The following is a 12,600-nucleotide window of genomic DNA, read 5'->3' as shown; positions in this document are numbered from 1 at the left end:
AAGCTTCTGATACATCTTTATTAATAGATGTATTACCAGTGTATCCCTGTTGTGGTATTCTCTCTGTTTCCTTGGTTTTCTTATTACTTGTTCTTAAACTTTGTTCATCCTGTTGTGCATCCCCCCTGTGGCTGTAGGCAAGTTTTCATTGTAAAGTTGAAATTGTTATCTGGCCAAATCTGCAGGGCTGCCCCATCAGGAGAAAAATATCTTTCCTGATACTTGCTGTTGATCAGTTTGTGTCCTGAAGCATGATAATTGCTCACTCTTGTTATTTTTAAATCTGACTAATGCAGCTACATATGTTATTCTTCCTTACATAAACACATAATCCATTTTTAATCTTGCTGAAAAAAAAAAAGTCCGTGTAATATCTTATGGTAGGGAATTCTATGGGCTGATTTATAGATAGCACGAGAAAAGGTCTCCTGACAATCAGTTAAATGTGCTGCCTCTCATGTTAAATTGTCCCTTGGTTTTCTTATGTAACAGGGTGCATGAGGAGCTTAGTTAATTTCCATTCTATTTGTTTTATACAGCTATAATCCCTTGGTGCTTTTGTTTCTAAAATAGTTGGTCTTTAAAACATGCCATCGGTAAATCCCCCTCTTGTCCGCCCTTTAATCAGTTTATACTTGTGGAGTTTAGTTTTGTTCCAGTTTTCTTACCGAGATGAGAAGTTCAGAAGAGTGCGCTGTATTAATGTGAAAGCTATGGCAGATTTACATAACACCACTTTAGTTTTATTGTGCTTTATCCTTCGTTTGCGCACTGAAATGTGTGGGGTTGTTATTGTTCTCTGCCTGTGCACCAACCACCTCTTCAGTGACATAGTGCCAGGCTCTTTGGATGAGTTGATAGTGGGATTTGACTGTTGTAAGTCACTGTCTTGTTCTTAAAATTGCCACCGAGGTGTACGTATAGCTGGTTTCATCTACTTTTCTACCATGTGAGTGGCTGAGAGCCTTTCTGAAGACAGCCACTGGTAATATTTTAAAAACGAGTGTTACTGGGCTCGTAGGCAATCTTTTCCACCTCGGTGCTAGTTATAGCTGTTCTGCAGCGAAGAGTAAACTTCATCATGTTTGCTCCTAATCCCTGGAATATGCTGCTAGTTATATGTCTCTGGTTTATGACCTGGCTATCTTCCCTGCTTCCTTGCCTCCCACAGCTTTACAAGGTTACTGGCACAGGAGAGCATTTTCACTTGGCTGTGATTTTTTTATTTTTTTTTTCCTTGATGGCTGCTTGTGAGCAACTTAAAAAATAAAATGCTTCATGTACTAGTGGCGTACAGAAGCTCTGCTGTTGTCTGTCGTCACTCGGGTCCTTCCCCTTGGAGAGAACAAGTCTCAGTGCTCAGTAAATGAAGTTACCCACCTGCTGTTATTAATAATGCATCAGTGCTCCTCATCGAGAATTATAGATGGTTGCAAAGCCTCCGAGAGGCAACATGTTTGTCCCCAGAAATAACCTCATGTAGGTATCAGTGCTGCACACCGCAGCACTCCGTATAAGGTGAACCTTTACGGTCGCCCATTTTACCCCGGGTTTTGTGCTTTGAAGCTTCCACTAATGCCGTTGCATTTTATCGATGGGTATTTTGTGTTATATAGTTTTCTTAGTCCATGGCTGAGTTGGCAAGAAAGACAATCATTATTTATTATGCATGGGGCTGTTCTCTCCAGAGTGAGGAATCGGTGTGTCTATTGGGAGCAACAGTCAAAGAGTTGAGTAGTTCATACTTGGGCTGCTTCTGAATTTGTTGGGCAGCTCATGTGCTGCTCCATTGAGACTGAGGGTGGACAGACAGTCGTCATCTTTGGTACAGAGTGAGCATTTCCTCAAGCTGAGTCTAAAATACCTGGGGGTCGAAGTTCCTGCACCTTCCCCGTGCAGCTACGGGGGGAAGTTACAAGTGCCTGCTGAATTTATCGCTTCTCCTGTGGGCGATTTCTTCTTGGCAGAGGGAGAGAGGTGAGTTGCTTCACTTCCAAATGAGTTGACTAGAATTCTCGGTGGGGTTGCATTATTTTTAGATGTTGTATCGTTGGGATTTCTTACCCCGGTGTTGGATGCTTTTGGCTGAGACAATGAACCTGCTCTGAACCTATTCCATGCGCCCGACTGAGCACATGCTTGTGCGCTCTTACTCTCTTCCTCCCGTGCCTCTCTTTTGCATCCCTGTTTCCCCTAAACTTGTGGTTCCGAGGGGAATTTGCACTGAGTTTTGTCCCCTTTGGTGTGGATCGTCAAATCTGTCTCTTGAAGGATTAAGGCACAATTCTTCTACACTTACTCCCTCACTGGACTCTTAAAATGCTGCGTTGACACGGTACTGATGTTTTCAGATTGCACCCTAGCTAATTTACCCCACCAAGTATTTCGTACTTTTTATAATTAACCATGTATTCTCATCATTTCTGGCAGTTTGAGTAATAAGTTTATGTCTTTTTTTTGAGGGTATTTGTTAAAATTCCCATTGTTCTTAAAAATGTTCCACGATGATTCTTGAAACTCAGATGCTTTATCACATTTAGATACAAGAACCAAACAGCAGTGTATTTTGAAAAAGGTATTTAAGAGAAATACTTTGGCTATTAGAAAGGAAGTAAGGATGTGTTTGTCTGTTTAATGGTACAAGCTATAGTTCTCAGCATTGGCAGGGATTTCTGCTCTATAGGAGGAAGAAGAAAAAAAACCTTTCAGTTAGATGGTATTGTTGCAGATAGAAGTTGTTTTTTACATCTCTTTTATATCTGCCTTCAGTATTTAAAAGTGGTTCCTTTGGCAAATGGCAGTCAAAAAGCTCTGCTCGGTTCTGGCACGTATGAATTTTTCATGCTGCTCCCAGGTTGTCCATCTGCAAGCGATGGCCCTGCGTGAACTGCCAGCAAGGTGCAGAGAGCAAATATTGCAAATATTTTCAAGTATGTTGAGGATGCCCAATAAGTACACACTTTGTTTGAATAATTTTTGTCTCTAAGTACGTTCTTACCCTAGTAGGTATGGGGGATTTTTTTGTATAGTTGACCCTGAGTAGCCTTATTCAACCCCAGATAGCACATTTATTTCATTAGGGAACGAATTATGTTCAATTAAACCAAGAACATGTTTCACTAATGTTAAAGCAATGCCAATTTAAAACTGTGTATGCACGCATAATTGAATATTCATGGTACCTTTCTGAGTGGGATTTGGAATGATTCAGTATAAATACTTCTGGTTTTTTTGCTGAATTGGGTCAGCTTTGTCTTTTTTGCCCTTAAGGGGAGAAAAGCATGTTATTTTGTGCTTGTAATTTGAGTAGCCTGAGAGGTACTGGAATGAAGCCAGGGTCCACCAGATCTGAATCCCTGTAGTTGGGTTTGTTACCTTTTATGCTGAGAGGTCAAAATATATGAAAGTGCCTTTGAAAGTGCTATACATCCTCTGCTTGAATTCCAGCAATGGCCCCAAGAGAAGCCCAAGAGCATCTATTGATTACAGGTTTTTTTCAAAGGCACTTTTTCAATACCAGGCCTGAGAAAAGTGCAGGCGCATGGGCAGAGTTTGAGTGGCACACACAGCTTAAAACACTTCTCTTTTTCCCCCAGCACGCTAGGTGGATTTGTAGGGCTGGGTTTGGGGTTTTTTTCCCTGTTGTTTTTTTTGCAGTATCTAGATAGCAGGCCTTTTCTTTTCTGCTTTTTTTCCCCTATTTCAGTAGAATATAGCAGCTCCAACCCCTGAGGAGCCTGCTGGCTGGCAAACCTCCGAAATGGAAGGGCAGCCTGAAATGTAGCGCTGCCTTCAGATGCAGAAGAACAGATTCCCTCTTCCTATGTCCCCTGCAGCACCATCCCACAGGCCATCCCAGTTTCTCTTTGCTGCCCGTGGATGGGCACGTGGTGTGTGTGAGCAGGTTGTTTCCTACATGAGTATTTGAGCAAGGATGACCTGCACGTGCTGGGAAGATCCTACAGGCAGCATCAGGTATGGGCAGGCTTTTGGTAACAGATCACCGCCCAAATCTCCATGGAGGAGAGGAGACAGGCCATCTTGCTCTATCTGCTGAAGATGTCATGGATGTGGGTCCAAGGAACTGTGGATTTGGTGGTAGTTTTTAGTTTTTGTACACTTCACAGCTGAACAGGACTCATTTGATTGTTCAAGGAAAGCAGCAGAGTGAGAATGAGTGTGAGGAGGGCGAGCACCCACCTACCAGTGTGTATGGAGAGAGGTATTGCGCCGTTTGAAGAACAGTTAGGATACAGGAGTGATTTGCATGGAAGAAGAGGGACAAACTAAATGCAAAGGGACTAAGAATGAGGAGAGGTAGAGGGGGGTGAAGGGTGTACTTGTTTAAAGGGCAGAGGATACATTTTGTTTGAAAAGGAGCACCGAAAGTATGTGGAGATAAAGGCAGGTATGGGAGTGGAAGATTGGTTTAGAGATGCTTGCAGCGTAAGTCTAGAACCTGACCAAATGCAGGCTTTGCTATTTGGGAGCAGCTTCTTTTCCTACAAGTAATCTGGCATCCACTGATGAGAAGAGGGTTATCTTAAGGGTCTTTTCCAGTCTAGGAGATTCTGTGCTTCTGTTCTGGCCTTTTCTTGTGAATGCTGTACAATTGTAGGGCAGCCCAGGTTGGAAGGGACATCGAAAAATCGCCTTGTCCAGTGTTTTGTGGGAAAGGGAGCCTGGATTAAATTACATGGCAGCCTGTCCAGTCATAGATAAACCTCATTTTTTTTCCTGAAGAGGTGAAAGAGATGTGGAATTTTGCAGACTCAAGATTACAGATAAAGACATCTTTTGTTGCAATGGCCACATTCTTAGGAGTCTAAGAGACGAACAAGTCATGTACTTCAGCCTGGCTGAGTCACCTGGAGCCAATAAAACACTCTTGCCTTGTCGGTGTTCTGCACAGGAAAGAACAGGAGACCTTGTTTGTCTCCAATTTGCTGATTTCTGTATTACAGGAGGCAGCTGTGGGCAACATCTGTCACCTGTCCCAAACGCAGCTTGTGGAGGCTTGCCTCGTGAACGTGTCCAAAATTAGCTGTACTCGACTTGCATCCTAGCAAAATGCGGATGACGGGAGAGAGGGCTGGCCCCAGCTGGGTATCGCTGTCACGAGACATTTGCTGAAGTAAGGCTGGAGATCTGCTGCTTCCATCCACACCAAAAGCACGTTAGCTCTGAGCAAATTCTACCGACCAATCATGAGCCTATAATGTTCTTAACAAATGTGGTTTTACTCGCCTGCATTGGGTAAATCACCCGACAGCAGCGTGCAGGGAACGGTGGCTCTGTGCAGCTGTTCCTTGAAGGGGCAGAACATTTGGCCAATAAAATGTTGCTTAATCCTGTTGGACTACGAACCTCTGTATTGGCTTTCAACATGCCAAAAAAAACTATGTGCAAGTATGTCTGGGAATATTTTGACGCGCTACGGCTTATTTAAAATGCATATTATGCTCAAAGTAATGTGAAAGGCTCTAGGGAAAAAAATCAAATGTGCAGGTGTCAAAACATCTCCGTGACTTGCCCACGTGTACAGATGCGTGCAGCCCTTTGTCCATGGTCAGACATACTCGTGTTTCATTACTGGTCACAGAGCAGTAGCTCTTGATGGTATCAACAAGGAAATAACTATGGGAAGAGGTTATGGACTTGTTTATCTGGGAAAGAAAAGGCTAAGGCGTGATGTAAGGCAGCGTGCTGCAGCGGAGAGGGCAGTTACAAAGATGATGGAGCCAAATTTTTCCCCGTAGTGGCAGATGCAGTGATGAGGCAGCAGCTGCAGATCTTGCTTGGCAGGTTTCTCTTGAACATGAGGAGAATTTGTCTCCCTGGAAGGATCACCCAGCGCTAGACTGAGTTGCCCAGAGAGGTGGTAAAATCTTCACCACCGGAGATTTTCTCTAGACAGAGTCAGAGTTAGGCTGACCTTGTGGTGACACATCAGGAGGCTGGCAAGACAGTCCCCAGAGGCTCCCTGCAAGTGATTTGTCTCTGGGTCTGCAATTTTTTGGTAAACAGTTCCAGTTCAGAAGACATTATCTGAAGCTTTACTACTTTTTAGATCATAGGTAGGTTTTTGAGTCGAGCTTTGCTTGAAAGCGATACCAGAACTGGTGTCTGAAGTCACTAGCATGTGAAATATTTACAGTTTTCAATTCTGGCTAGTGAGACTACTGAAAGCACAAATTTTCTGTGAAACTTAACTAAATTATCTGAATTTAAGAAGGAAAACCCTGGTACAACTGTGGGTCCAACAGAAGCTCAAAATAAAAGTCATCTTGTGCTCTTAATCTGACCAAGAATTAAAAACATGGCAGGTAAAGGGAACGCAGGAACAAATACTGAGATCTAAGACTGCTCCTTATTAAATAATAATTGTGGGGGTCTGGGTCTCTTGTGCAGTAGTTGGAATTCATCGAAGTGCACCTGTGAGTAGTGCTAATTATCGCAGTTTAAAGCTATCACGTCCTGGAACTGTCATTGACAGTCCAGCCCTGCCTTTCTTCCTGGCCAGAGGAATCCCAATGCAGCGCGTTCTGTAGTAGTTGTCAGCGGGAATCGCTGCTGAGTTTGGACTCGGTGACAGTGCATTGATTGATTTATTACTGGCATCAGTTTCCCTGTTTCACTCCCGCAACTTCTCATTTTAGGGCTTCTTCAGTAAACGTCTGAAAGGGTCCATCAAGAGGACAAAGAGTCAGTCGAAGCTGGACAGGAACACGAGTTTCCGTCTCCCATCTCTCCGCAGCGCTGATGACAGGTAAGGTTTGATGCATCTCCCAAAACAATCTCTCCTCATCCAGAGGCGGCACACGTGTGCGCTCACGGAATGGGAGTGAGGAAGGTGATTTACTGTTAAACTGGCAGATGGGGGTGGTTTTTTGGACTTACTCTATGTTCGAAGTTATTATACAACGCACTGCTGACACAGGACTGAAAACTTGAGCTGCTCTTAACAGCTGACAGAAAGTTGGGGCTAAGTGTATGGACTGAAATACCTTTTCCTGCGTCTGTTTCAAATAAGCTGCAGACTTTACATTTCATGATGCAAAACCCTTGGACTGATCAGCTTTGGAGAAACTTGTCTTGAAGCATGCGGATCAGTGCAGTGGCCAGTAAGAGGAACCGTGTTGGTGTGAGCAGGTCACTGGCAAAGCCCAGAGAGTTCAGGCACGTTAAGAATCCTTACTAACGTCAGTCGACTCTATAGTTACTGCTGAGTAACTACCATAAACAGATGGTCTGTTTTTCAGAAAACTGGAAAACTCAGTAGCTTGTGACCATCTTGGTGCTCCGTTTGGTATGTTCTTGCTTGTTTAGTTTTTGGCTGGCGATCCAGGCTGGGAATGGATTGTGTATGAGGCAGGCAAAAGCTTCTCACCTGCAGTTTTTCCTAACTATTTGTAAAGTCTTGATTGTTTTTATTAAACGTTACTCAGTGTTACATTCCACGGTAGCCCAGCAGGAGAACTAAATTGAGTGAAAAATAGGTTGTCCCGTACTTAAGGCCACGGCAGGCTTCGGTGATTTTATGCTGTTCAGTGCATTTTCCCCTCTCCTTTAGCTGAGTTGAATTCATTAGTTGTATCTGTCACGCTGTGCTGCCTCAGTCGATGGTGCTATCTTCTCCAACTGAAAGGCAGCACCATAAAATCATAGAGGTTGCAAGGCTTCGGGTGTTAGAGGTCTTGTTAACTTCACAAGTTACAGAAAAGACCACTGTTTACCAAATGGAACTGACAGTGTGGATGATGTTGCTCTTCTGATTGCGGTAACATCCACCCAGTCAAGTTTTATTGTAAATCTGGATTTTCGGGGAGTTACAACACGTCTATAAAAAGCAACTCAGTGAGCATAAGCATGTTAAATAATGCCACCATGTGATAAAGTACCCGTTACTTTTACCATTGTTTGTAACCGGCTTTGCTTGAAGTTTTGTAATGCAAAAATCTCTTTGCCATAAAGAATGTATTTGCCTCTCCCTAACTTCATGCTCATGCTGAATGTGGACCGATGGTGCTTCCTTTTGCAGTGTAAGGGAAATGCTAACGCTCTGGGAAAGGCAATAAATTTAGCTATACTTAATCCTTGCAACTGCGCTTTCAGGCATGATATTATACGCAGCAAAGCTGTCTTCTCTGTAAAACCAGATCCCTCTCTGCTCCCTGCCAACGTGGGCATGAATTCCCAACTAGACTTGAATGGAATGTGGATTTTTCTCTGATGGCTTGCAAAGTATAAAACCCATAGCACATGGTTATGACATTAGGCATAGCTGGTCTGGTCTGTTAGTACTCTGAAATCTCCCCAGCATGGAACAGAGCGGGCACAGTTTGGAGGCAAGGGCAATTTGAGAATAGCCAAGCTATATGGAAAGCAAGCTGAGGTTTAAGTTTCGTTTGGAGAGAAATGTTTGTGTGAATGGGTGTTTGTGTTCAAAAGCGCAAGCCTCACTCAAGCTCTGTCTGAAGCCTCGTGCTGCAGGCAGGGGTCATGAGTTGCTCTTGAGTTCCTTTTGGAAAGAAAGTGTAACAGGCACTGATCAACCTTGTAGTTACCTTTTGTTGGGAAGTTGGAAGGTTTATTGGAGGTCTCTTTGCGTTTGTGGTCTAACCACAGGTGGCGCACCAATTGAATATACCAACTCTGGAAGTTTGTTGTTAGAGCAATTACTTTTCTAATGGTATTTTATAAATAAAACCATGAAGGAAATTCAGTTCCACTGTAAAGTGAAAAATGCCAGCAATTCCTTCCTCCCATATGTTTCACTCTCTATCTAAGGGTGCCTGGAAAATGCGATTGGTGGGTAGAACAGCAGGAAAAACAACTTGGGAACCATGTGGGGATGAAGCACTGAAGATAAGGAACAGTTTAGTATACTGGGAGGAGATGGGCTGGAGGAAAGAGGAGGCTGAGGAGATGAATTCGTGTTTAGAATTATGCTGCTCTTTGGGATTTTTTTTTCCAATGGGACAAATCAGGGACAAGTGTTCCTGCCTACAAGAAGTTAACGTGTAGCAGGTGCTACTCTCTCACCTTCTGCTCTCCCTGCTTTCTGGATGAGTCTCGATCTGTTGAAGGAAAAACTTTCCTGTCCTGCCCTGGTGAGTCAGCCCTTTCCCATTTTAAGCAGGTGATGCTAGGTGACGTCATGGTGTTGTACAGGTTTTCAGGGCCAGGGTGACTGATAGCATCTACCTTTTCTTGCTCTGACAAATGCAAGAACCCTGCCTTCAAAGGAAGTATTATATAGCTTTATAAATTAAAACCCTGCGAGGATTAGAAGGAAATGGAGGCTGCTGCCATGTTGCTTTCTCATGCTTTTGAGGCATTTGGGCCCTGTTATAAGAAACAGGAGATGTTTATAGATAATAAGTACCTGTAAAATTCTGGAGTAAGGAAGATTAGTTATCCTGGTGCACATCAAAATTTGGGAAACTGTAACATGGCTTGCCATGCCAGATGGTGGCAGAGGATGGATGCTGTCTGTTCAGAGCTGATTTAAAATAGAAAGGATTCAGGAATGCTGCAGGAAGGACTGATGGAGATTCGTTGCAGATTTTTTTGTAATCAAATTTTCTGTTTCAGTGGAAAGCATTTGGCCAACCTGCTTTTTCTGGCTTTTAACTTTGTTTCAGTGTGGGTTAGTGGATGGGGAGAGCAGAGAGCTGCGGCAGCTCTCCAGGAACGAGCCCACCGTGGGTCAGCATCCAGGTGTTCCATAGAAATCCACAACCTCTCAAACTGTAATTCGCGTCCCTTCTATTACTCCAGGTCTGGATTGTTTGCTGGGTGCTCTGTTGTACTTGAAAACTCGTGGCCAGTACGGCTTCTCACCGGGTCATCAACCCCTCTTGCAATGAGGCCGTCAGGCGCCACATCACCGCATCGTCTTCCACAGCTCTCCCAGCCCATTTCCCACCACATTCTTTGAGCCCTTCAACCCACACAGTTGTCTCTTAACATTTTCTCAGTGTCAGTAATACATAAAACATGTGAAAAAGCATGAGGAAAGACTTGAGGAAAATTGTGTTTAAAAGGAGTGACCAAATTAATATTTCCAATTGGCAGCCAGGAGTTTGAGCCTGTTTCCACATGGACTGATGGTTCTTGCCTCAGTTTTGTTTATGGTGAGAGAGCAGAGAGGGTTGAGACTGGCTGCATATGGTCTCAGCGACAGCAATAAAGCTCTGCCGACAGCTGGGAGGGTTTTGTCCTGTTGGGATTTACTGCCACGTGGGAATCCTCCTGCTTTACTAAAAGTCATTTTATGGCATTATCAGATAGTCATAGTCGGGCGCAGGATCCGTGGTGTGTTTGCTTGGAATGGGCTCTGGCAGGTCGTGGGGACACGAGTAGCCATGGCTCTGGGGTTCATGGTGAAGCGGTATCGCTGCTCAAATGACAGCTTTTTCTACTTTCGGTAAGTTCTCGCTCTTCCCTCTTGGTTTCTTTGCAGTATGAAAATAGTGCAGATCATATAAGCAATAGAAGCGTATCTTGCTGGGTTTTTCTTATTCGTTCATTTTAATTTCATGCGGGTTTTCAAGAGAAGATGGGTGATTTTTATCCCGGTTTACACGTAAGGATAAAAATCCGTGTTACGCAATGCATTATTAAGGCTTGACTCACTCTGAGCTCGTTTTCATTCAGCGTATCTGTTTCTGTCTGTGTGCTGGAGTATGAGGAATGGGGAGGAGGAGTGGTTTGCCTCTGCAGAGACGTCTGGCTCCTGTTTTGGTGAACAGATTTCTTTCAGCCAGTTTCTTGGATTTGGGGTGTTGTGGGGTTTTTTCCAATCCTCACACAGGTGTTTTGGTTTTCAGTGAAAACTGAACAAGATCTCAGTGTTAAGCTTATTGTTGTGAACCTTCACCTTGGTGCTAGACTGCTCTGTCCCACCTGTGAGCTCACTTGGCTCCTTTATAAAAACACCCTTCTTCACGGCTGAGGCTTTTCTGCAAACCCTATGTGCCTCTGTGTAGCGTTTGCCTATAAATTGATTTAGCAGTAAAATGAAACCGAATTGGTTAAGTGTCTCTGGTCCAGCAAAACGAAAAGAATTTGAAATTAAATGGCAGAGACCCAGGGTTACATGAGGAGAATGCTACTGCTGTGAAATTCAGCAGCCTGCCTGAGGTGCCTGTTGGACAAGCTGTAGGGAAGGGCAGGCAGGCGGGGAAGGACTCTGCAAATCCAGGATTCAAACAGTGAGGCTTTGGGTAGGGCCTTGCAAGAAAAGACCAGACTCTCAATGGAAGGCTAAAGGAATACACTCGGAAAAAGCCGGCGTTCAATTCCAGCTGAGTAGAGCTTGCATCTAAGTAAGTTACCCTAAGTTTCTGAATTCAAAAGAATAAAAAGTAAATAATGAAACTGGTTAGACTTGTAGAATAGTTGACCGAGTAATAGGATGTTCTGCTAATTGGCATGTTGGAGAACGAAGCGGGGTGTGGTGCCTACACAATGAATGCTCACACAGGGAAACCTGACGCTGCGGCGCGGGCAGAGCGCGCCCGTAGTGCAGGTGATGCTGGGGTCCCGCGCCGGGCTGGGGTTTCGAGTCACAGCGCTGAGTTGAAAGTGCGCTGCATGACAACACGAGCTTTCTCCTGTGACTTTGCGAGTGGCTAAGTATTGAATTCTACTTTCTGATCTTGGGGAGTGTCTCTAAACACACGGGTGTTGTGGAAGACAAGTGGAGACATGGCTTTAGCTGGGTGCTTGGGCCAGACAAGTTTTTTGCCTTCACACCAGCTTGGTGAAGGAAACAGATTGTGGGATTCTGTTCCTTGCTAATTCATTTCTATACATTTATTTTTTAACTTGTGGATTATTGCTGTCCACAGGCTTGTTTTTCAAGCAATATAGTGCTTTGCCTGGTAGGCTCAGTAATTGAAAGTCTTTTGTGCTTCCTAGGTTGGCTTTTAAATAGGTCAAAATCAGCAGGAGAGCTTCATAACTACAGCAATTAGGATTTTAACCCTTTGTTCTACATGCCTTATACACAGTAGAATGTAAGAAAGGTTGGCTACTAGCATGCCACGCGCAGGCACTGAAAGCCAGAGCTTTCTAGTTCCTGGCTTACAACCAAGATCATCCTGTAGTGGAAAAATACTGAATTATGGTGTGCAAGGAGAGGGTCAATATGAGGTTGGGCCAGCAAGATGGTGTTGTTGAAGAGATCTTTTTCAGTAGTAGCTGCATGCTGCTGCCAGGTTAGTGGTTTGGGACATCGGCTGGGCTCCAATTTAGAAGGAAGTCATGCAGTTCTGAAGGCCAGTCTGCCAAAATGTGTGAAAAGAGGTGAGAAGTTTAAAATGTTCCTTGACATGCTCCTCTTCTCTGTTGCAAAGAAATTATGGGGAATACCTACATGAGAATTGTTGGATGCTGTTGGTGGCTATTTGCTTTGAGCTCCTATGTTGTCCTGTGCAAATGTTTTTGGTTTGTGCAGAGTTAAATAGCAAAAGCAGCACAGGAAAGAAAAGAAGCTGAACATGGGAGGTTAATTGTAATTTAAAACAGGATTTGTGTTGTTAATGGAGCTGTTTAACAGAAACAGATTTGTACAAACAACCCTTCCCCCAC

The 12,600-nt window shown here is 43.9% G+C and overlaps 1 protein-coding gene across 1 annotated transcript in view; it reads left to right on the top strand.

Annotated features, from left to right (window-relative positions):
* The window catches only part of RASAL2 (RAS protein activator like 2), a 94,894-nt gene that overhangs the window by 53,473 nt on the left and 28,821 nt on the right, over positions 1–12,600 (top strand). The window contains exon 4 of the mRNA XM_009865320.1: positions 6,660–6,769. Within this exon, the coding sequence (XP_009863622.1) occupies positions 6,660–6,769 (110 nt within the window). The remainder of the gene's footprint in view (positions 1–6,659; positions 6,770–12,600) is intronic.

This window comes from Apaloderma vittatum, unplaced genomic scaffold (genome assembly GCF_000703405.1).
Source record: "Apaloderma vittatum isolate BGI_N311 unplaced genomic scaffold, ASM70340v1 scaffold8692, whole genome shotgun sequence".
NCBI lineage: Eukaryota > Metazoa > Chordata > Aves > Trogoniformes > Trogonidae > Apaloderma > Apaloderma vittatum.
Note: the sequence above shows the minus strand (reverse complement) of the source record. Positions and strands in the feature narration are given on the sequence as shown.